At 31.3% G+C, this 25,308-nt stretch overlaps 1 protein-coding gene and 1 long non-coding RNA gene across 2 annotated transcripts; both read left to right on the forward strand.

Annotated features, from left to right (window-relative positions):
- Nucleotides 1–11,740: 11,740 nt before the first annotated feature.
- Nucleotides 11,741–21,540, forward strand: LOC114740178 (disease resistance protein At4g27190-like). The gene is made up of 7 exons (XM_028928304.1): nt 11,741–12,593; nt 12,660–14,275; nt 15,099–15,848; nt 16,506–16,832; nt 16,945–17,223; nt 18,010–18,531; nt 20,893–21,540. Exons 1-7 carry the CDS (start codon nt 11,741–11,743, stop codon nt 21,538–21,540), a joined length of 4,995 nt encoding a protein of 1,664 aa, XP_028784137.1.
- Nucleotides 21,541–22,710: 1,170 nt separating this feature from the next.
- On the forward strand, nt 22,711–24,556 carry LOC114740166 (uncharacterized). Its single transcript, XR_003739667.1, has 3 exons — nt 22,711–23,179; nt 23,336–23,391; nt 24,484–24,556. It is a non-coding gene; the product is annotated as an uncharacterized LOC114740166 (long non-coding RNA).
- Nucleotides 24,557–25,308: the final 752 nt, after the last annotated feature.

Consider the following 25,308-nt stretch of genomic DNA (forward strand, 5'->3'; position numbering starts at 1 on the left):
TGCCATATAACATGAACCAACCGGTCCTTCTCTTCATTCATCCATATTCTCTCACTACCCCATCTCTCTCTCTCCCCTCCATTACAGCCAAACCAGGTAGAGAACAGAAAAGAAAATGGCGAGAGATTGATCAGGAGGCTCACCTTGATAGCTTGATCAGTTTGCATGTAGCAGAAATACCTCCGATCACCAACTTCGCTGCTCCTCCGTTGCTCTCGTTTCCTCCGGTCTCTCTCTCCCTTTTCTCTCTGTTTCAAGACTCGGGCAGTAACGAAATGGGGAAGAAAATGAATTCTGATGGTTATAAGGATGGAGCAACACGTGGGTGTGCATGTGGCTGATTGTCTTGACCATTTTGCCCTTCACAATAAACCTTGTCTTCACTTTGATCCTTTCTATATTTTTCTGAACCTAGAGAATAAACACAGAAATTACTCCACCACGTTTTATATGGATTTTCCTTATCCATTAGCTTTTGTGACCCTGAAAATAATTTCTCAAAAAAATTTTGGGTCAAAAATTAACTCTCAACTATTTTTCTTGAATTTTCCAAGAAAATAACTCTTAATTCCAGAAATTAATCCTTAACCCATTTTAAGGATTTTATGCCTCAAATATCTTCTTCACTATCTCAAATGATCATCCTAAAATTTTCAGATTAAACATAAATCTCTAAGTATTTTTCCATAATTTTCAGAGAAAATAAACCATTTTTCTCTTAAAATTATCTATTAAAAATATTTAAGCTATTTTTGGGGAAATACCTTTTCCAATATGTCTCTAAATCTTAAAAATCAATATTCCATAATTTTCCCTACTTTATTTTGCAAATAAATAATTTTAATGAATTTCTCTCTTTTCTGCTCATCTTAAATCATAAAATCCGGGGTGTTACATATGAGGTGCGGGTGCTGAATTGAAAAATAAACAAAGAGATGGATCTCAGTATATAAGTAGCCGGCATCCAAGCTGAGCAACATGAGGTCTTTTCTTAGCCTAGAGGAAAATTAATTAAAATTTTTATTAAAAAATTAAAATAAAATAGTAATAAAAATTAATTAAAAACTTTTAACTTCAATTTTTTAATTTTCTTAATCAATTTTTTTTAAAATTTTTTCCTCTTTCCTCAATTTTTATTTGTACCAAACAGATCTACATGAAAGAATCAAATTAACAAAGTGTTTAGAAATCTCAAAAAATACTTTTTATAACTGTTTTTATATAAATCAAGATAACATTTTTTTTACATGTCAGTTTTAACATCATGATTTAATTTACACACAAATACCGCGTAAATCACTTTGAGCAATCCTTTTACCTGTTGGATGCCTTCCTTTTTCTTGCTTTTTCTTTCTCTGACTGCTCTCACGGGCTCACATCTCTCCTGCCAGGCTGCCGACACTAACCAAATAAAGCCAATCCTAAACCTGCCCCGCTCTATCATGATTCATGATTCATGAATCACTTTATCATTTTTCTTTTATTTTTTGAATTAAAGAAAAATAAAAAATTCAAAAAAAGTTAAATTTCAAAATTTCAAATTAAAAATTATTACAAAAATATATTTTCATTTCTCTTTTTAAGTGTAATCATTTTTTTAGGAATATAGTAATTAATACTGATTTGAAATTTTAATTTTAAAATTCAACAGTTATTTTTTAAAAAAAATTTCAAAAATAAATGGATGTCTAGATTATTTACGACGTGATATGAATATATGATGTTGATATCCCGATACATCACCTCAATTTTTGAATCTTTAAATTATTACTTTCAGTTCTTGATATAAAATTTAATTAACTAATTTAAAAATATTAAGAAAGTTAATAAATGAATTTAAAGTATTTATGTTTATTATTTTCTTTCAAACTAATTTATTTCACTTATAAATTTATATAAAATTTAATAATATGCATAAATATTTTAGGGAGATCATGTTAAATATGCTATAATTAAACAATTTAGTAATTTTTTTAAATTACTCATATAGATCTTACATTTAAGATGAAATGTAGTAATTTCGTAGGAGTGATTATATGATATATGACAGCTTTTTACTTACTTAGGAAGAAGATTCACATGATCAAAATGCTCTGGTTTTGAAAGGAAGAACAAAGGATTATAGATTAATAAGTATCATTTTGATCATTTTTATTTGTTATTTGGAGGAGTTTCTCATTTAAATAAATAAAATCTTTTACTTTTATCCTCATTAAATAACTAGTATGGGCAAAATTGAAGATAAAGAATTAAAAAGATTACAAATGACAAATAAAAAGGACCACTCCTCTTATAATTGACAAATTAATACTCTCTTGGTCATTAATATAAGACATATTTAACTAATTTGATTAAATTAAGAAAGTTAGGTAAGTTAGTTAATTATAAAAAATATGACATGTTTTTCCTAAAATACTATAATCATCTTCCTTGATATCTTTCCTCTTTTTTCTACTTGATTATGGTTGGGAGATTATCCATAGGGATAATTTAAAAAAAATTGATAAATATAAAAAATAAGTCTTATATTTAGGATCAAAATTAACTGAATAATTAGGTCCTATATTAAGGACAGAAAGAGTAATAAGTACTAGAGTGGCGTTTCTCAATATGGTCTTTCTGCAAATTGCCTCCGTAGGTAAGGGCAATTCTAAATTTTGTCACTTACAAACGTTGTCTTCTTAGTTATGCTCCTAAGATACAGATATTTCCCAATCAAGTCCATCCGTAAAACTATCATAAATAATTGTCCCTCGCAAATGAGTACAACTGAAGGTTCTGTTTGGATGTCTCCTCAAATCACGGTTTGAGGATCCAAACTGCGGTTTGAGGAAGAAGTCAGCCAAACATGTGGAAAAAAATGTGAAACCATGATTTGGGGTAAAATCATAGTTTTGAACCCCAAAACCATGGTTTCGGTGGAAGTGGTTTGAAGTTGCTTCTGGTTCAAATTTTTTAGACGTTGGTGTAGGCCCAACAGCATATGACAAAGCAGCCCCCATAATTGATGCCTCACTTTTCATTACACAATCGGTCCTTCACTATTTAATCTTATAATTTATAAATATATATACATATTAATTATTTATTAATTATATTATCTTATATATTATTAATTATGTTAGTAAAAATTATTTTATTAACAATTTTATTTCTTCAAATCAAAATATATTATAAAATCTATTCCTTATATAATTATCATATTAACTTATACCTTTTTTAGTAATTTGCACATGCAAAAAGTGCTTCTGATAATAACTATCCAAACACTTTTACTTTTCAGAATCATTTTTTCACAAAATCAATTCTTCACAAAATCTATTCTTCCAAGAATCTATTCTTTAGAAGCTATTCTCCAAATTATGATTTGGTTTCATCCAAACACCCTCTGAATTTGATAGAAAAACAGAGATATTCGAGAATAAATGAATTTATTTAAATAAATTTTTTAGAAATAATCAAAATTGAGAAACAACTTATATAGGAGGTGAGGAGTAAGGACCGATGAATTGTAAAATAAGCAGCGAGATGGATTTTACAAAGTGATTATATGATACTACCTCCGGTTATCAATATAAAAGTCAATTGGAGGGTTAAATTTGATTATAAATATGAGATTTTAATTTAGTATCTCCTAAATTTATAATATTTTCTCCAATAAGGTTTTAACAAAAAGGTAATCCCAATACACATGAGTAAATAGGACGGTTTAAAAAAAAAAAATAAAACACATGTGTTACAAAGAATTAACTCAATTAATTTTTTTAATACTTTCAGATTAGTTATGTAGCTTTTATATCAAAAAGAATAGGTGATGATAATCTTGTACCGCTGCGCAATATGGTTGTTTCTGGGGTGGTTCCCTTGGAACGGTATGCAGCGCTTTCATGGAATGAGTTACCGTGGGAACCAGTAGAAAGCGCTACATACCGTTTTGAAATAAAGCATACCGGGGGAAGTCTTCCCTCGGTCTTCCCCATATTGTTTGGCGGACCCACACGCTCCTTTTGTCACTTTCAGACCCCACAAAGCCATTCTTTCCATCTCTCTCTCAAAAAAGCCAAATTGAAACGAAGGGAATAATGATGAAAAGCAATGGGGTCTTCTTTTTCTTTGCCCTCGTAAAGACAATGGAGTCAGTCTTCACCCCTTGTCTTTGTGGCAAAAATAGTTCTATATACAAAAATCATCTTTAACCCTATAAAAATAATAATGGAAGGAAATTAGTATGATAACTTGTATATGGGCCTGATTGGGATAGTATTCAAAAGCTCTTATAAACATGTTTAACGTAAGTTTAGATAAAACTTTTTTCATATATTTACCTTGTATTCTGTAAATCACGAGTGAAAAATTACTTATAAGCTGTTTTAAATAAACCTTATCTTGCTGTAAATTTGCTTTCGCGGATGTTAATATTGTTAACTGGAGTTGGTGTAAGGCCCAATAAACAACAATCTCCTTGTTATAATGGATAAGGTTATCATATGACAGACATGTAGCTTAGTGTTGTTTCCATAAGTACTTTTATTTGTTTTGATCATTGTCAAATTTATTTTTGTGATTTTGTTGTTTCTTGAGAAAATTATTTTTGAAAATACTTATTCTTGCTCATTCAATTTTTAATTTAATACTTAGTGTTTTTCTCTCTTAATTAAATATTTAACTTTATTCTATTAGCATAGTTCATAGTGGCTAACAGTTCACATGGAGCAAATATCGGGGGTTGCTAATTCTAATAGAATAAAATTAAATAATTTAATTAAAAAATACATATATAATAAATTAAAATTTTAAGAAAAGTAAAAGTATTTGTAAAAGGATTTTTCCATTGTTTTTTGAAGTAAAAAACATCACAAATGCTTCTTAAAATTCTACTTGAAAGTATTATAATTTATATAATTTATTTTTCTTGTAATCACTGAGCGCTTCCACCATAAAGAACACCCGAAGTGGAACCCACTTGCTTTACGAGCACGCGCAATTTCCGTCGGTGCCCTCTTGTTGTTTAAGGAGACCCAATCCTTAACATGAGATTCTTAACTAATATGAAAAGGCTAAAGGAGTTAAATAAATTTTTTTAAAATATTATATTTATCATTTTTTTAAATTAATTTTTTAAACTTATAAACTGATATATAATTTAATACTACGTATAAGTATTTTAAGAAATAGTTAAGTTACATCCAGTATTCTAAAATATTTTACTATGAAACATTTTTAGTACATCTAATACCCTAAAATATTTTTTTAGATACATCTAACACCTTAAAATATTTTTTAGTGCGCCTAACACCAAGGCACAAAAATATTTCAGAGTGTTAGATGCACTACAAAATATTTTAAGGTGTTGAAGGCACACAAAGAAATGCTTTGGGATGTTGAGTGTACCCAAATTCTTTAAAAACAAAGAGAAAATGACATAAAGTAAGTTAAAAATTACAATATTCTAATTTAGGTTGTCAAAATCTAAGGGGAGAAAGTAATGCTTGGCATGATATTTTACAAATATAGCTAAATAACAAAAATGCCCTTGTATCAAAAAATTTTATTAACAAGTTATGAATTGAAAATGACAAATGTTGAATAGCAAATGATAAAAAATATACGGACAATGACATATTATTTATTAATAAGTTGTGAACTAGTAATAACAAGTGTTAAATAACTAATAATAAGAAATGTACTGACAATGATAAGTTTGATAGCTTTTTTTTTTAAAAAAATCTAATATAAGGACATTTTAATTATTTGACTACATTTACATAATATTATACCAGGCACCACTTCCTCTCTTGGGATCTTAACCTCTTAGCTAATTGAATTGGAATATTACAATTTTTAACTTCTTTTTATATTATTTTCATAGGAAAAAAATCATGTGACGTGAGCCATAATTAAGTAATTTTTTTTTATAATAATGCGAAAGCCTTAATTTTTTTTGACATTTTTTTTGAAGTCACTGGGTTGAAAAAGAGTCTCAACGCACTTTAAAAAAGGAAAAAAAATGACAGATAAAAAAATTTAAAATTACAATATTTTAATTCAGACTAAGATTTCAAAATTTTAGGAAAGGACGTAGTACTTGAATGGATATTTTGCAAATATAGTTAAATGACTAAAATGCTTTAGTATCAAAAAGTTTATTAACAAGTTATAAACTGACAAAGAACAAATGACAAATTATTTATTAACAAGTTGTGAACTAGTAATAATAAATATTGAATAATCAATGACAAAATATACTGAGAATGACAGGTTTGATAGCTTTTTTTCCAAATATGATATAAAAATGTTTTAATTAATTATTTAATTATATTTACGAAATACTATAATAGGCTTTTTTTTCCCCTTCTTCCTTCAGGGTTTGGAAACGTTGGGTGCTTGGTCTGAAATATGGCAATTTCCCACTTCTTTACGTCATTATGTGTCATTATACCTGGGAAAAAAGGACACGCAAATAATTCTAAACCAATAGACCGTGTTCCCCCCCACTAATAATAATAATAATACTATGGACCGAACGGTGTCCGAACCAAACTGGAACGACTTGACTCCCATCTAACTATCTAAGCCAGAGGCTTTGTATTGTACCCACTGCCCCCAAGTGAAAGCTTCAGATCTGCTTCTTCTTCTTTTCTGTTTCACAAATCTCCTACTTTCTCCCCTCTTCATTTCTCAGCTTCTTCTTTTACTTCATCTGCAGTTTCCACTGTCATTCTGATTTCCTTTTTTCATTACTTTCTGAATTTACTGCTTTTGCAACTTTCGTTGGCTCTTAAATCTTCTTTCATAGTTTCACTGTTCACCTCGTTCCTTGCTAAGTCTTTCTTTCCATAACGTCTTTCGGCCACTTTGGGTTTTGCTTGTATTTCCTGATTTCTGTTCTCTCTCTACCTCACCCATATTAAAAGATAAGTTCTCAAGGAAACCCTGGATTTGCTCCTTTTGCATTTTTTTGCTGGCTCTTCTCTGTTGTGATCGTTTTCAACTTTATTTTTCTGGTTTTGTGATATTTCTTGCAGAAAAAAATAATTTAAAAAAAAACTGGTTTTTCATCATATTTGTGATGTTGTTTAGTTGATTTTTTTTCCTGTTTAATTTCACAAGTTCTTCATCTTCTTCATAAACTTTGACATCATAGTTGTCTTCTATTGTTGCGAAGCATCTATTTGTCAAACTTGTTCAAAACGCCATAAAAAAAGAGATCTCTCATGGTTTGATCTGTGCTAGAACACTGAGGAAAGCTGATTACTGTTGGGAGATCTGGGGTTTATATACTTGAAATTGCAAATTTTCACATCGGCCACTACTGTAAGTTTGAAAATATAGGTTTTTGCCAAAATCTGTGGTTGTTTAATTGATCTTTACTTACAAAGTTCGATTTGTTTTTCAACTTTTGCAGCATATCCTCGTGTTTCTGAATCTAGACAGTAACCAACAAAGAGAAGAAGAAACCTGTTCCAACCCCCAACCACATCGAAGGCAAGTTACTTAAGGTGTGGCTTCCCTAGTTTACTTTATGTCTAAAGATACCCTCTTTTATTCTTTTTTTTTTTTTTTTGTGCTCAAATAAGAGTTATTTTAAAGGAAAAATTAGTCATTTTGGTCTCATAATTTTAACTTGATTATTGACTCTCAATCTACGAAATATTGATTTTTTGGAAACTTTGACTAATTGTAACTTTTTTTTTTTGTAGCGTTCACTATTGAAATCATTAATTAGTCCCTGAATTTGAAAAAATAGAGTTCACATGAATTAGACATTTAAATTTAATATATGAATAAAACAAGTTTGAAAATATATGCTATGAAATTGTGTTTTTGAATTAATTTTAAACAGCATTTTTATTAGAGAGAGATATTTTGGCCCAAAATGTGTAATTTAACGATCAATTAACATTTTGGGATATGAAAATAAAAACTTGAAAATACAAGGGAGGTTTGTTCTGTACAATTTTCAAAGTATTTTTGCAGTGCTCTGTTCTTGCGTTTCCCTTAAAAAAAGTATCTTCGTAATAGCATTCAACAATCTTAAATAAGATTATTGTATGATTTACATGTTATGTTGTAATTTATTTCAATGTAAATAATTAAAATTAGTGATATTTTAGAAAACTAACTCATATCTCCCTGCATTCAAGGAACACTCAATTTTATTTATATATTTAAAACCAAAAAGAGGAGTAAAGCAAAATATGTGCACGGATTTCCAAATTGGGGGGCCCACACACTTCTTTTGTCACTTTCAGACCCTACACGCCATCGGCCATTCTTTTCTATCTCTCTCTCAAAAAGCCGAACAATGAAGTCATGACCTCTGGTCTTTGAGGCAACCTCGTGGAAGTGGGGTACTGGTACGCTTGTGTTTAAAATTTAAATCCTTAAGCGTCTTGCCGATGTCATGTGCCTCAAATCGACTTTAAAAAAGTGCCTTGTCTTCTTAATTGCTGCGGTCTCATTCATTACCATATATTATCTCTTCCTGTATTTAATATAAAATCTTGTTTGATTTTCAATATAAGATCATAATCTATTTTATTTCTCATATTTATACATTTTTTTTCAAAATAATGTTTCTAACAATAATAATTCTAGTGAATATATTTAATTAATAAGGATATTTTAGAAAAGACAACATCTATTTATTACAAATAACTAACTTAATTTTTTTTTCTTAATCTTCTTAAATTAATCAATTAGCTTTTATAAATAGGATTACATTGACTCCTCTATGCACGAGAGACCACGCTATCTGCTCCTCCCAAAGCCTCATGTCTGCTTCTTCTTCAGCATTTTCTCAGAATTTTTTGTTTTTGAATTTTATTCCTTTTCTTGGCATTTTTCACTGAATTCTGCTATATTTTTGTTGGTTCTCCTTGTCTTCTTTCATAATTACACAGCATTCCTTACTTCTCCTTACACAGTATATATACCTCTGATACGGTTTTCCCAATTATTATTTAAATACGAGAAATAAAATTAAGTTAACCAAACCGACAAAAAAATTAAATTTAGGAAAACATATGTATATATAATTCAGAAACGAGTTTTGATAAATAACGAGTTCTGTAGAATTTTAAACTTATTGATACGGTGATGATGTTAAAATGTAGTACTTTAATAAATTCTTTCTCTCAGAATATTGATAATTCATTTTACATGGCATTCCGGTAAATTGGCCTCGTTTACTTTTCTTGTCATCGCTCAGCGCTTCCAGTTCCATCATAGAGAGCCACCGAAGCGGAACCCAAAGGAGTGAGTGCGTGCGATTTCTGAATAAATTATTTTAAAATATTATATTTATTATTTTTTTTACAAATTAATATGTCTAGTTTATAAACTGATATACTCTCTCCGATCCTAATTATCAGATCCGTTTTGTAACTTACAAATAAGTTCTTATAATTAGGATCGGAAGTAGTATGATCGAATAACAGGTACAATAATCGTTTTGGTAAATAATGCAGAAGCCAATTTTATTTCTTACTCAGAACGAAATGTGGGTAATTAAATAACTTTTTAATTTTTTTGGGTTTTCTTAAATTAGTTAATTAAGTCAGTAGTTTAAAAAAGAGTTTCAACAATCTTTAGAAAAAATGACGCAAATAATTCCCGTAAACCGTACAACGTGTTGTTCCTTCCTAATAATAATAATAATAATAATACTAGGAACCGCACAGCGTCTGAACCGAACTGCATTGATTTGAATGCTACCTAAACCACACACTCTACAGCCACTCTGAAGCTTCAGATCTGCTTCTTCTTCTTTTTCTTCTCCATAATTTCACAAATCTCCTACTCCCTTCTACTAATTTCTAGTGTTTTCTCATCTTCTTCTTTTACTTCATCATCTTTGTAGTTTCCATTATGTTATATATTTGCACTTTCTGATTTCCTTTTTCCTTTCTCTTTTCTAGACCAAAAAATAAAAAAATAAAAAAATCCTGAATTTACTGCTTTTGCAACGTTGATTTCGTTGCACTTGAGTCTTCTTTCATAGTTTCACTTTTCATATCACTCCCTGCTAGTTCCTTCTTTATTATTGCGTAATTCCTCAGCTGTAACGTCTTTTTGGCACTTTGTTTTGCTCGAATTTCCTAATTTCTGTTTTCTCGTCAATATTTAAAGAATTCTCTTTAAAAAAAAATCTGAATTTCCTTGTTTTACATTTTTTGTTTTAACTTTATTTTTCTTTGAGAAAAAAATCCCAAAAAATAATTAAAAAATCCGCTCCTTCAATTTATGACGGCTTATATATCTCCCAAAAAAAAAAAAAAGACTAGTTTAGTTGATGTTGTTTTCCCTGTAAGATTTGCAAGTTCATCATCTTTCTTCAAAAACTTTCAGGTTTTATAGTTGTCTTCAGGTTTTATACATCCCCATACATCCTCATGCCTCTTCTATTCCTTGTCCCTATTCTCACTGTTCCTTTCACTTCTTTTTTCAAAATTTTGAATTTGTCCTTAATATAAAACTTAGTTAACTAATTTTAAAATATTAAAAAAATTAATTAACTAATAAAAAGTATTTATATTTATTATTTTTTTAATCAATTTGCCTCACTTATAAATTAATATAAAACCTAGTCTTTGTTATATTTTTGTTTTTTCTCATGGTCTTCGTTCATAATTTCACCGCATTTCTTACTTCCTTTGTGTTTCCTGATTTCTCAACCTGTTATTAAACATCTTTTCTGTAATGCCCTTTTTATTTTCTGATTTCTGTTTTCCTTTCTGTGTTTCATATTAAAAATTTAAAAAAAAAAATCTAAAATTTTCGTCTCTTGCATTTTTTGCCGGCACTTCTCCTTTATTGTGATCATTTTTCAACTTTACTTTTTGCTGGTTTTCGATATTTCTTCTAGGAAAAAATCCAAAAAACTGCACTTTGAATTTGTCACTACCCGTGTCGTAAAAAAAGTGTTACTCCCTCTGCTCTATTTTCTGTGAGTCCGTCTTCTTTTTTGTTTTCCTTATTTAGTTGATGTTGATTTCCTGTCTGTTTCTGTAAATCAATCTTTCTGCTAAAACCTCTGATTGGTGTGAAGATCTGCTTCTTAAAGTTGTTCAAAATATCATAAAAAGACAGAGGAAAAGGGTGGTCATTTTGATTTGTGTTGGATCACTAGGGGAAACTGATTGCTGCTGGTAGATCGGACTCAGATTGCGAAGCTTCACGTCGTTATTGTAAGTTTCTATTCAATTTGACTTTCAAGTTTTGCAGCAAAATATTGTCCTCCTTTAGAATATTTATGAGGAAAAATAAGAAGCATTGTTCTCTTTACATTTGGGTAATATGTCCAAAAGCATAAATTATGCCCTATTTTTCAGTAATAAGCTTGCCTGTGCTCATACTCAACCTACATGGTGAAGTGTTCTAGAATTCCAAATAAAAGCCCAAACAAAACAAAAAAACCTGTTCTTCGGATGGAATATCTGTTTGCAAAAAAAAAAAAAGGAAAAAAATATCTTGATCATATTTTGATGTTGTATAACTGAAAAAAGTCGTTTGACTCCAAATAATTTAATATTGTCAATAGTAAGATCTCACTCTTGCTTTGATTTTCGGGGCAAAAAAAAGAGAGATAACAAAACAAGAAGAAATCAAATTTTCATCGTAATTAAGTCAAGAAAAGAAAAGGTGAGACTTTGTTTTCGAAGTCACCAACATTTCTGCATTAACGAGCCAAGGGTTTAATTGAGTTTTGGCTATGTCTTTCTAACAGAGCTCTAAACAAATGGATCCTACTTGTGGTTTGGTTGAGAAGGTTCGAGACTTCGTGCTCGACCTAATTTGGGAGCAGCTTCTTTATCTCATTCACTATCACAGAAACATTGAGGAGCTCAATGAACGACTTGTGGATCTCACACTTAAAAGGAACTCCATAGAGCATCAAGTAGATGTGGCTAAAAACAATGTAGAACAAATTGAAGAGGAAGTTCTTCGTTGGTTGCACAAAGTACATGAGATATCAGAGCAAGCACAACAGTTAACCAAAGAGAGTCAAGCAAAAACAGAGTGTAGTATAACTTCATGTCCCAACCCACGGCTACGCTCTAAGCTGAGCAAAAGAGCAGAGGCAGTGACCCAACAAGTTGTTGAAATTTGTAGAAACGGAAACTTTAACAGAGTTTCATATCGTGTTCCTCCCCAGTCTATGCTAGAGTTAACCAACACAGAAAGCAATGAAGGGATTGGTTCAAGAGTGCTGATTATGAATCAAATTATGGAGGCATTGCGGAATCCAAGTGTTAATATGATCGGATTGTGCGGGCCTGGTGGCGTTTGCAAGACCACTATAGCTAAAGAGGTAGCAAAGGAGGTAAAGAATCAAAACATATTTGAAAAGGTAATAATGGCAACTGTTTCTGAAGAACTGAACGTTGAGAAGATTCAAGACCAGATTGCTGAGAAGCTGGGTATGCAACTTAATGAAAAAACTGAAGACGTCAGAACTTCTAAGCTATCTGAGAGGCTGAACCAAGAGAACAATATGCTCCTAATATTGGATAATCTTTGGCAGGAACTTGATTTGGGCAAAGTAGGAATTCCCTTTGTTGATGTTGACAATTATAGCAAAAAGAATGAAGGTTGCAAAATTTTACCAACTTCAAAGAACATTGTTGATGTTGACAATTATAGCAAAAAGAATGCAGGTCGCAAAATTTTACTAACTTCAAGGAACAAAACGCTGTTGTCAGATCTCATGAAATGTCAAAAAATTATCGATGTAGGTGTTTTGTTAGAGGATGAAGCATGGGAGTTATTCAAGAGGATTGCTGAACTTTCTCTTGACTCAAGCAGTCCTGAGATGATATCTATAGCCACTGATATTGTTCGAAAGTGTGGTGGCCTGCCGCTTGCGATTGCTACAGCTGCCAAAGCGTTGAGGAAAAAAGGTCTTAATGAGTGGGAAAATGCTCGTGCTCGATTGAATAATCCTTTAGGGAGAAACATCACAGGGATTAAAGAGGTGGATCCCATTGTGAGGTTGAGCTACGATCGTCTAAGCTCAGAGAATAAAAATATTTTCTTGCTGACTGCCATGTTATCCCATGATCCCTCAATTGAAGACCTATTCATGCACTCTGTGGGGTTAGGCATTTTTCAAGGCATAGAGAACATGGAACAAGCCTATGTTGAAACCTCTGTTGCTGTAAGTAAGCTAAAATCATTAAACTTATTTCTTGATAGCATTTCTAGTCATCATGTTACAATCCATGACGTCTTTCAAGATATTGCATTATCGATTGCATCCGATCAATTACATGCATTGATTTTGAGGCATAAAAGCTTGAAAGAATGGCCAGATGAAGATGAGCTAGAAGGCTGCAAGGGAATTTGCTTGGAAGAAAGTGACATCAGTGTTGACCGTACAGAAGAGTTGCATGCTCCAACATTAGAATTCTTTCTACTGCACAACACAAAACAACATGACTTGACCATACCCAGCATGTTTTTCAAATCTTCAAAGAAGCTAAAACTGTTGGCATTTACTGATGTGCGTTTTTCATCACTACCATCACTCAGTTTCCTACTAAAACTAAACACATTGTGTCTGCACTCTTGTTTGCTAGAAGATATAACTGAAGTCACAAGGTTGAAGAATTTAAAAGTGTTAAGTCTTGCTTACTCTGAAATTGAATGGCTACCAATTCAATTAGCAGAGTTGACTTCTTTACAAATGTTGAATTTGTCCCATTGCTCCAAGCTCAAAGTGATTCCCCCAAAACTTCTATCTAGCTTGAAAAAATTGGAAGTGTTGTACATGGGAAACAGCTTTAACCAGTGGAAAATTGAAGGATCTAGTGAAGCTAATGAAAACGCAAGTCTTCAAGAGTTAAAGGATTTGCCAATCTCTTCTCTCGATATTCATATTCCTAATGTCTCTATGTTGCCGGAGGCTTTGTTCTTAGACTTGAATTTGAAGAGATATAGAATATTCATTGGAGAGCATTGGAAACGGCAAGACAATTGGAAATGGCAAGACAATTATGAAACTTCGAAGATATTGAAACTTGAGCTAGAGGGTAGTATCCATTTGAAGCGTGGGGTTCAGAAGTTGATGAAAGGAGCTGAAGATTTGTATTTATATGGATCTAATGGGCTTGAAAATGTTCTTCCCTGTCATGATGGAAGAGCATTTCCACATTTAAGGCATCTTCAGATTGAAAGTGATGATACTATTAGATACATTGTTTTGAACTCAGCGCAACATGAAGCTGCAACAAATAACATATCCAACAAAATGTCTGAGTTACTTTTCAACAAGGTATGTGCAGATTTTCACAATTTTTTTCTTATTTTATCTTCTTACAAAATTTGAAAATTATATGCGAAAATCATTTTCACTAGAATTACTTGCTCTACTATTAGGCAATCATGGAAGTTTGCAGCTTTTTATTTTTTTAATTACTTAAAATCAGCCAATAGTAGAGAAAAGCCAATAACTTCAAGTCTTAAAATAAATAATGAAGCCTCAAATTATTCATTTTACATCCTAAAAACGTGTCAACTTGATATTTTGGAGTGTTTTAATATATGAATTGTTCCTACAGTATTTATGACTATTTTAGATGATGTGAATAACCACCTTGTTGGACGGGGATGCTAGACGCTTGTGCTGTTCATTACTCAAAAAAATATTTATGAGAATGTAGCTCATGGTTTTCTAATCCCTTTTCAGCAATAGGTTATATTCATATTATTTTAGTTACTTTTTCTTGTTTTAACTTTCCGACAAAACTTCAAACTTAATTTCCCGGAAAAAGAAAATCATTTTCCCTACAATTATCTGCTTTGTTGGCATTTTGCCGGATTGTTTTTCTTAACGAAATCTACAAAAATTACATCCACTGGAATTACTTAATTTGGTATTTGGCTAGTTACTATAGCATTTTGCAGTTCTTTCACTTTTTTAATTACTTAATTTTTTTTATTTTGTGACTGTGAAATTTCAAGTTGAACTTTTAGCAAATGGCTTGAAAAGTATTGTGGTAGGTGAGATTTTTATTTTGACATTTAAACAATCTTTCATGAAAAGTAAGCCTATGGATTATAAGTTATTTGTGTTTAATCATATTTTCGTTCAACAGGTGTTACTTCCAAAATTGGAGAGGTTGGAATTGTCCAATTCAATCAATTTGATTCCAATGGTGTGGGACGACCAACTTTCACACACCTCATTTAGCAATTTGAAAATATTGATTGTGAAAAACTGTGGCTTTGTGAAATTGGTGTCCCTTCGTGTGCTGAAATCTTTAAACAACTTGGAGGAACTAGAAGTTAGGGAGTGTAACATGTTGGAGTTGGTGTTTGATTTTGAAGATTTGAATGATTATAAAGGGGAGGCGGAGTTGTCATCAATGATTGTGCCGCTGAAAAAGTTAACGTTATGTGGATTGCAAAAATTGAAGAATGTATGGAGCAATCATTATGAAGGAGATGTCTCCTTCCCAAGTCTAAGGAGCGTGCGTGTGTCCGCTTGTAAAAGCCTCACAAGTTTGTTTCCTGCATCTATAGCCAAGGGCATGCTTCGTGATCTTGAATATCTTCAGATAGAAGATTGTGGTATAGAGGCAATTGTTGCAAAAGATCAAGTTTCAGAATCTGTTGCTACTGTGTTAGAGTTTTCTAGGCTGACTTCCCTTGAGCTTTCTTGGCTTCAAAATTTGAAGAGCTTCTATCCACAGAGACACACATTAGAATGGCCACAACTTCAACAGTTAGATGTTACATATTGTGATGAATTAGAGATATTTGAAAAGGAAGTCTCAAGTTCACTAGAAATACATGAGGAAGAGAGCACATTAGCCTCAAAATATCCTCTACTGTCCCATGACAAGGTACATTTCTAAATTGCTCATTCATGTGTTATTTATTTTGAAAATAAGCTAATAAAAGAGCAAAAAATAACTTTAAGCATTAAAATAAATAATGAAACATATTTTGCTTTACAGCGTAAGAACACACTTCAATTTGATATTTGTGAGTACTCAAATATGCGAATTGTTCCTGTTACTAAAACATTAATTAGAATATAACGTAGTTTAGGATTAATTTGATGATTGACTTAAAAAGATAAAAAGGAATAATTCATAATCATTATTTTAATTAATTAATAGATATTAGAATTAATTAAATATTTTTTCTTTTGAAAAAAAAGTGGGACTCGAATCCTCAGGTTTCCATCTTCACCGGAAAGAGGTGTGTCATTTTTTTGGGTAATAAAAGGGGGGTGTCATCTAATCAAGGGAGGGGATTTTTTTTTTTTGTTTAACATTTTCAAGACATTATAAGCTTTAATTTGATTTTTTTTATTTAAAACAAAAGAAGGGAGGAAAAACGGTTGTGTGTGATAATCAAAGATTGAAATTCCAGGCTGGAAATTTATATTCATTTTAATGTATCATAATTATTATTTGTAGTTACAAAATGCACATGGCTGGATTTTGACGCATTGATTAGTTGTTACATTTAGTTATGATTTATGTATTGTGCAGGTCACTCATAATTTGGAGGAGTTGACATTACGGGGTAAAGGAGTTGAGATGATAGGGAGTGGCCAGCTTTCAACGTACCGCTTCCCCAAAGTAAAGCTGCTTAGTCTAGATGTTGGTTATGATGAAGCAACGACTATTTCATACAAATTGTTGTTGAAAAGCTTTCCAAATTTAGAGGAGCTGACACTGCGGGGTCAAATTAAAAAGGCTTCTGGGGGGGATGATGTTCCTCTTCCAATAAAATTGACTCGACAGTATTTACAGTATCACAAGCTTGGTGCCACTCTTAGTTTCTTCACCAAATCTCACACATCTGCACGTGGAATGGTGTGGTGGGCTGACCACTCTGATGACGTCATCAGTTGCTCGTAGCTTGGTCCATCTCACAAGTCTCTCAATTAGTGGGTGCTCTAACATAAAGGAAATTATATGGAAGCAGGAAGGAGAGGATGATGACGATGAGGAAGTCGTTTTCAGCAAGTTGCAGCATTTGAAAGTTGAACGGTTACCAGAATTGAAGAGATTTTGCCGCTACAATTACACTTTCAGATTTCCGTTATTGGATCAGCTGATCATAACGGAATGTCCAAGATTCAAAGTATTCTCTCCAGGACTCATTGATACACCATCTCTTAAAAGCATTCAAGTGTCACAAAAAATGGGGGAGAAACATCATGAAATATGGGACACCAGTCTTAACAAAACATTCGACCAACAGGTGCGTCTATTTCCAGCTTTTACAAAAATATGAATCTATAAATGTTCCATTGCTATGATATTTAATATAAATATACCAGTACATGTTTCGGTTTTGAAGTTTCTACTAAAATTTTAGTTATCATATTTTAATTACACAACTTTAATTACAAAACATCCCAAACAATTACATCATAATTAATTAATTAATAGGATACACAGTGAAATGTTTCAGTAAGAAATGGATTTTTCCCCAGATATACCCTTACTTATGAGGGGAAAAGTAAGAGAGAGAAATAGAGTAATAATGAGAAAAAGAATGAAAGATAAGATAACATACCAAGTTGTCAGCCTTTTAATTAATGCAATGTATAAAATTAATTAGAGACAAAAAGGGTAAAAACACATTAAATGTTCAGACAAATCCAAGTTGGCTCTATTAAAAAAAAACCAAGACAATTCAAATTTCAAATTTTTATAAAAGGAACTGGAGGGAGTAGTTATCATTTTTTAATTACATAACTTTAATTATAAAATATCCCAAACAATTACGTCATAATTTAATAATTAATGCGATACACAGCAAATGTGTCGGAATTATTGTTTTTTGTCGTGGCTGATATAATTATTTCTTTTCCAAGATTAATTATGAAAAATAAATGAAATCAAAATGTTTCGCACTTCTAGTGATCGCATTTGATCTTGGGACACAATAAAAAACAAAATAATATTTTTGATTCAATAAGAAGTTGCGACATAATTAATAAATTAATATTACCATGCTTCTAACTCAATATCTGTTTTACAGATATTTGTGGCATTAAGAGAGATGGTGTTAGATGAGGATGATGTTAGCATGATAAGGAATGACCAATTTCCAGCGGATTGTTTTGCTCAAATGGAAATTCTGGGCATAGTAGGATTTAATGATGAAGGGGCAGCATTTCCGCATACATTGCTTGAAAGATTTCCGCGGCTGACTGAACTTCGTGTGAAGGATAGTTCTTTCGAGGAGATATTCCCATCACCTGTTGTTCATCAAATTCAACAACTTCATAATTTGACAGTGTTGAAGGTGTTCCAATGTCATCAACTCATCTATTTAATGACAAATTCAGCCGCCAAAAGTTTGGTGAATCTTGAAACGTTGGAAATAGATGATTGCAAAAAGATGGAGAAAATTGTAAAGAATGAGAATAATGACGATGTGGAAGGTGGAATCACGTTCAGTGCGTTAAGAAGATTAAAACGCAGTAGTCTACCAAGACTGAAAGCGGAAGAGCATAAAACGGATTTCAACATTGAAGACCCAGCAACAAATAATCATAAGGTATGTTCAAATCAATTTACAGTAAAATATCCTAACTAGTCCTGTGTTTTACCTAAGTTATAGAAACCTTCCTTTTATTTTAAAAATATATATAACTCCCTTCAAATTAAAATACATGTTGTACAAACCTCCCTTGTATATTTGACTTGAAATTCCATTTCCATCTACCCAACCGTAAGGTTACAGTTGAGTTTGACCTTTAAACTTTTATTTTGACCAAAATACCTCTCCTTCACATAAAAGTTATTTAAACATTCATTTTTTAGCAAAAATAATTTTTAATACCACAAAAAATAATTTTAATACATGTATTTTCAGACTTTTTAAAATGTAATGAAATTTGTTAATTTTCATAAAAATTTTATAATTTTAATTGTTTGTCACACATATTGAAATTAATTTTTTAGGTTTCTTTAAATGGCTAAAAAATATGTTGAATACATATTCTTTTCGTAATATAATATAGATTATCTAAGTTTGATAGATTATAGAAATTATTTAAATTTATACTTTCAAATTTTTAAACAAATGAGAAATATCTATAACTTTCTTAGTCAATTATATATTTATTTAAAGAATTAACCAAATTTCCACTCACTAAATTACTTATTTTCAATCCTAATATGATAAAAACGTTGAACAAATAACTAACTCCAAAAAGTGAAAAAAATTAAGGAAAAGAAAACATTTTAAATTTTTTAGGCCAAAATTTAAAAATTTAGTATTATGAAGGGTAAATTAGTAAATCAAAAGTATTTTAATATAAATTTTAATTAGAAAATTATCTTTTTAGAATATTCTCAACAGATTTAACTATTTGGACTTAAGTTTATGTTTTCAAAATAGAAGGAAAATTTGTAATTAGGGCAAAATACAAGGAAGGGCAGAATATTTTACTCATCAATTTATTACTGTTTTTTCTGGACAAAAATTCATTTTTTTATCTAGTATATTCTTTCCTTTCCAGGATTTTCTTATTTTATTAACTTTTTAATTTCAAACTTACGCTGTGAAAATTCATTTCATTGGAATTATTCACTCTGTTCAGTAAAAATATGTCCTTATTTTTTCTTGTCTCAATATATGTGGAAAAAAAATTGTTTCACTTAAAATACTTACTTTGGTATTGGGTTAGCTATTGTAGCATTTTATAGTTCTCTCGTTTTTTAGTTAGTTATTTCTGTTTGGTGAACTTGAAATTTGGAGTACTATGGTACACGAGATCTATACTTACACATTTAAGCAATCTTTCATGAAAACTAAGCCTCACAAATCAACGATAACTCTGTTTTTGTTTTTTGCCGAAGGATATTTGTCTAATTATATTTTCTTTCAACAGATGTCATTCCCAAAGTTAGAGATATTAGAATTATTCTTTTTCAACAGTTTGGTGCCATCAATATGGGATGACAAACTTACGCTGTGAAAATTAATTTCATTGGAATTATTCACTCTGTTCAGTAAAAATATGTTCTTATTTTTTCTTGTCTAAATATATCTAAAAAAATTATTTCACTTAAATTACTTACTTTGCTATCAGGCTAGATATTGTAGCATTTTATAGTTCTCTTGTTTTTCAGTTAGTTATTTCTGTTAGGTGAACTTGAAATTTGAAGTTGAACTTTTATCAATCTCTTGAAGAATATTGTGGTACACGAGAGTAGGGGTGTTCAATTTGTCCCGTCCCGGTCGTCCCGTCCCGGTTCCGGTGAGTTCGGGACGGGACGGGACGGGACAAAAAAAATTTCGGGACGGGACAAGTACGGGACGGGACGGGACAGTGACCGGGACGGGACGGGACGCGGGACGGGGTTGTCCCGTCCCGTCCCGGGATATTTTTTTTTAAAAAAATTATTTATTAATAATTATTATTAGATTATTCAATTTACTTATTAATAATAATAATTATTTTTATAGTGATTTTTAACTCTTAAGTTGTAATATTATCTCAACAATATCTCCTTCCTCAATAAAATAATTCATAAAGCCATTATATAGTGTTTTTTTATCGTATTTTTTTTACAGTATTATTTTACACCTTTTTTATACTATATAATTGAGTTTTTTACATAATATTTTTTATAATATTTTATATATATAAAAAAATTTATAATTTTTTAAAAAAAAAAAGGGGGAGGGGGACGGGACACGGGACTAAAACCCTGTCCCGTCCCTGTTCACCGGGACGGGACCGGGACGGGCCTGTCCCGGTCTCGTCCCGTCCCGTGAGCACCCCTACACGAGAGCTATACTTGCACATTTAAACAATCTTTCATGAAAACTAAGCCTCACAAATAAACAGTAACTTCGTTTTCATTTTTTGCCAAAACATTTTCGTTTAATTATATTTTCTTTCAACAGGTGTCATTCCCAGAGTTAGAGATATTAGAGTTATCCTATTTAAACAGTTTGATTCCACGGATATGGGATGACAAACTTCCACACCACTCATTGAGCAACTTGAAAACATTGACTGTGAGCTGTTGTGGCTTTGTGAAATTGGTGCCACTTCATGTGCTGAAATCTTTAAACAACTTACAAGAACTGGAAGTCAGGGGCTGCAACATGTTAGAGACGGTGTTTGATTTTGAAGATTTAAATGATTATAAAGAGATGGTGTCATCATCAGTGATCGTGCCATTGAAAAAGTTAAGGCTATGGTATTTGCCAAAATTGAAGAATGTATTGGGCAATAATGACCGCCAAGGAGAAATAAACTTAGTTTCTTCACTAGATGGTTCATGCCATCAAATAGAAGAACTTATAACGAAACAGAAAAAAGAGGACAATGAGGACAAGAAAATCATTTTCAGCAAACTGGAGTTTTTGGAACTTGATGAATTACCAAGGTTGAAGAGATTTTGCAGCCAAAATTATACTTTCCAGTTTCCATTATTACAACATGCAATCGTATCAGAGTGCCCTCAACTCACAATATTCTGTTCTGGAGCCATTCATGCTCGCTACTTCAAAAGGTTCAAGCGACGACTCCATATGGACCTCACATAGATATTTGGATGACTGATCTTAATGCCACCATCCAACATCGGTTTACTATTCAAGAGGTTAGTCCAACATACTGATATTCTTGTTTTTCACTTTTTAAATAATTCCTCATCATCTACAAAATTTAGGTTCAGATAAATATTTCACATAAATTTAAAGTTTGTACATTCCGTCATCTCCCAAAAATTGTAAACTGTTCATCAAATTACAAGACCCTGATTGCACGCGAAAGCCGACAAGCAAATGATAATTAACGGATGTGGCAGACTGCAAATAGTGTGATAATGTTTGTAGATCTCTGACTGGAAAGAAATGGGCCTATAAAATGATTCAAAGAATTTTGTTTATATTTAAAGTGATTTTGAGGAGGGGAGGGGGAATTAATGATGAAAAATATAAGTATTAGAAAAAGATGACAGGTCAATTAAGAAAGATTTTATCTACAATTATATAAGAAATTATTATTTTAAAAAATATTCTGACCTGATTTATTAAATTGCCTTCTTATAATAATAATTCTACCAAATAATCGTTTTACAGGTTATTTTCATAGTCAAAAAAGCCTAGCCTTAAATGTGAATTCGAAGGGGATTATGGTTTTTTTTTTAATTTGATTTAGAGAAAAGAAAGGGGGTTATGAAGTTAATTTAAAGGATTTTTTAAATTTTAATGTGTGGATCTTATTTCATGGTGAAATGATGAAAATTTAGATATTGGCAAAAGACGAGCGATCCATTTAAAAAGTTGATTCTTGAAAACAATATCCTGATGTAATCTACTAAATCGCCTACTCATTATGCTAATTGTTTTATTAATTATCATTTTATAGGTAATTTCCACAATCGAAAGCATGGCTTTAAATGCAGAGAATGTCACGATGATAAGGGATGTCTTTCCTGAAGTGGAAACTCTTTATGTAGAAAGCTTCAAGGATGAAGGGGTAACCTTTCCCTATAGTTCCCTTGAAAGATTTCCCATGTTGAAAAAGCTTTATGTGGAGAATAGTTCCTTTGAGGAGGTATTCCCCCCACAAGATGAGATTATCGATTTTATGGGGAAAATCCCACCATTTGAGAAATTACACATTGCCTATTTGGATCAACTCAAGAGCATATGGAAGGATGACTCTCAGCTACCACCAATTCATCAAGACCTAATAAAATGCCTGAAAGTCGAAAGTTGTCATAGCTTGGTCAAGTTGGCACCATCCTCTGCTTTATTTCAAAATTTGTGGAAGCTGTCTATATCTAGATGTCATCAACTCGTCTATTTGGTGACAAGTTCAACCGCCAAAAGCTTGGTGAGTCTTAGATGGTTGTCGATAGACAATTGCAAAAGGATGGAGGAAATTGTACCGAATGAGAACAATGAAGGTGTACAAGGTGGAATCACATTTAACCAATTGTCGTGGATCAAACTTACTGATATGCCAAGATTGAAGATGTTCTCTTCACAAAGTCAGACATTTGAATTCCCTGAATTAGAAGAGATAGAAATAACCAGATGTCTTGAAATGAAGGTGTTTTGTCCAGGAGTATTGGAAACACCAAAGTTGTCTAGAGTAAAAATTGAAGAGCATGAGATGAAATGGAAGGATAAAGAAGACCTTAACAAAACAGTAGAAATGCTATTCTCAGCAAAGGTATGACATACCCACACTAACAAATATTGTTTCGGAAAATGTGTTGCTAATGACCAAGGAAATAGAAAATTGATTGTATCGTGCTTATGCCAATGACGTCTCTTCTCAAAATTACCTTCTATTTTAGGCAGCTAATATTATGATTTGTTATTGCAGGATAGTGTTAATATATAGAAGGATAAGTCCATCATCCATGTTACCATTCTTTCCAGGTTCGTTACTTTTATGATTTTTCTGCTTATCGGCTGTTTTTTTTTCCTAGTGGTTATTATGATATCAATAAAAGCCTAATATATGAGGGCACAAGCTTGAAAATAAAAAAAACTTGCATCTCTTTTTTTTCTCCCTATACGCCAAATTTTTTCTTTTTCTTAAATTATTTGTATGTTTTTGCTACATTCGTCTGTGCTTTGCTATCACTAAAAGATACGAGTTGCTTGTTGAAGTTTATTGCAATTTCTTTTCCAATAGTAGTTACTATAATATCAACTACTGCTACGTATTAAAGGATGAAACAGGGGAGCCATCTTTTTGTGAGTGAGTGTGTTCTTTTTGGTAACTTTTTTATAAAATTTTTCTTTGTTTCTGTACATTCTCTTTGTATAGTATCGGTTGAGTTAGTGAATCACTTTCGCTTATCTTAAAGAGATCAACTGTGATTAAGAAGAAAAGAAACAGCTGGCGTATTTCAAAAAGGATGATTTTGATAATTTGTTTACCCCAACTATTTAACCCATGTTTTCAACTAAATATGATATATATTTACAAAATAGAATGATAAAAACAGAGGGGCTGTTTTTTTTCCCCCTCAAAATAGTTTTATAAAATTGTTTTTTAAAACAAGTTTTGAAAAGAAAAACAAAAAAATCTGTTTGGTTAATTGCTTCAAAAAATTGAATTTGAACATAAACATACTGAGATTGGAAAGTGAAGTTTTAATGAGAACTCAAGTTTTTAAATGAGAAAAAAGCCATCGAAGTGGAGAAAAAAAAGTTTTTCCAATTTTTGCAAACAAAAAAATAGGAAATGTGAAAACAAAAACTAGAAAATAACTAGAAGTTGTTTTCATTTTTGAGTTTTTAAAAATATTTCTGTTTTTTTGGTTTTTGAAAACTTAATTAACAGCAAATTACAAAACAAGCCTTTTTAATTTTTTATTTTTAAAAACAAAAAAGGTCTCTCAAATTAAGAAAACAAATAAGGCTTTTTAACACATTGACTACAAAATGAATTATATTTGATAACATGAATATATGTAGAATACACTCAATAGCCTTCTTCGTTTCGTTGCTTGATTAATGCAGGCGGCTAATCCGAAGTGTGGACTGCAAAATCATTGACTGCAAGATGACGAATATGGACAGATATTTGTACGGTGATGCTTTTGTTGAATTCTCAATTAGTTGATAAATGAAACTCCGTTTTTATCATAAACAATTGGGTGATGCATGACAAAACCCTACCCAACGCATGGTCTGTTCCATTAATGTATGAAAGACTCAGAAATTGGTTTGTTGTGATTGTGAAGCTTTCCTTCAACATCTGCATGGTTTGCTTAATTGTGTTATAAAGATTATTAATTAGTTCAATGAGAATGCTCACAATTGACCATGGAGTTCTTGAAAATTGTATGAAACAATATTCATTTTTATGATCTGTAAAGGCACAGAAGAATAATAAATGAAATCAGACATAAGGTTTATGTCCATCAATTACATTGTGTAATAGACCAGGACTTAACTACAAGCCAGATAAAAGGTGAGTTATTTTTTCGCACCAATTTAAAGATTTAAATCACGCCAATCTATCTATTACGGTCCAAATTTCAAAAAATAATGGTAAGCAATAATGAAAATAACTCTATTAGGTCAATATTAAACTGTTAGCTAGAATGAATGAAATATCTACCATTTAAATTCACCATGTTTTACTTTCTTGATATTAGTTAACAAAATTACTCCCTGATGCCCTTTATTTTATCTTTCGCTTTACTTGCTTATGCCATTGGCACCATTCACACTGACAGCTAAAAACCCAAAACATCATTTTTAATGAAAAAAAAGTCACTTATATACTCTCTCACATGTATTAAGAATTATCCAAAAAAAATAAAAAATAAAAGCTTTAAG

This window comes from Neltuma alba, unplaced genomic scaffold, assembly GCF_004799145.2.
Source record: "Neltuma alba isolate B1F8T4 unplaced genomic scaffold, ASM479914v2 tig00003072_pilon, whole genome shotgun sequence".
NCBI classification, from domain to species: Eukaryota; Viridiplantae; Streptophyta; class Magnoliopsida; order Fabales; family Fabaceae; genus Neltuma; species Neltuma alba.

Bases quoted from the DNA above. Each gene is read 5' to 3' on its own strand.
- LOC114740178 (XM_028928304.1), top strand. From the start codon at position 11,741: ATGGATCCTACTTGTGGTTTGGTTGAGAAGGTTCGAGACTTCGTGCTC. The intron at 14,276-15,098 runs GTATGTGCAGAT...TTCGTTCAACAG, and splicing joins CTGAGTTACTTTTCAACAAG to GTGTTACTTCCAAAATTGGA. The intron at 18,532-20,892 runs GTATGTTCAAAT...TTCTTTCAACAG, and splicing joins CAGCAACAAATAATCATAAG to GTGTCATTCCCAGAGTTAGA.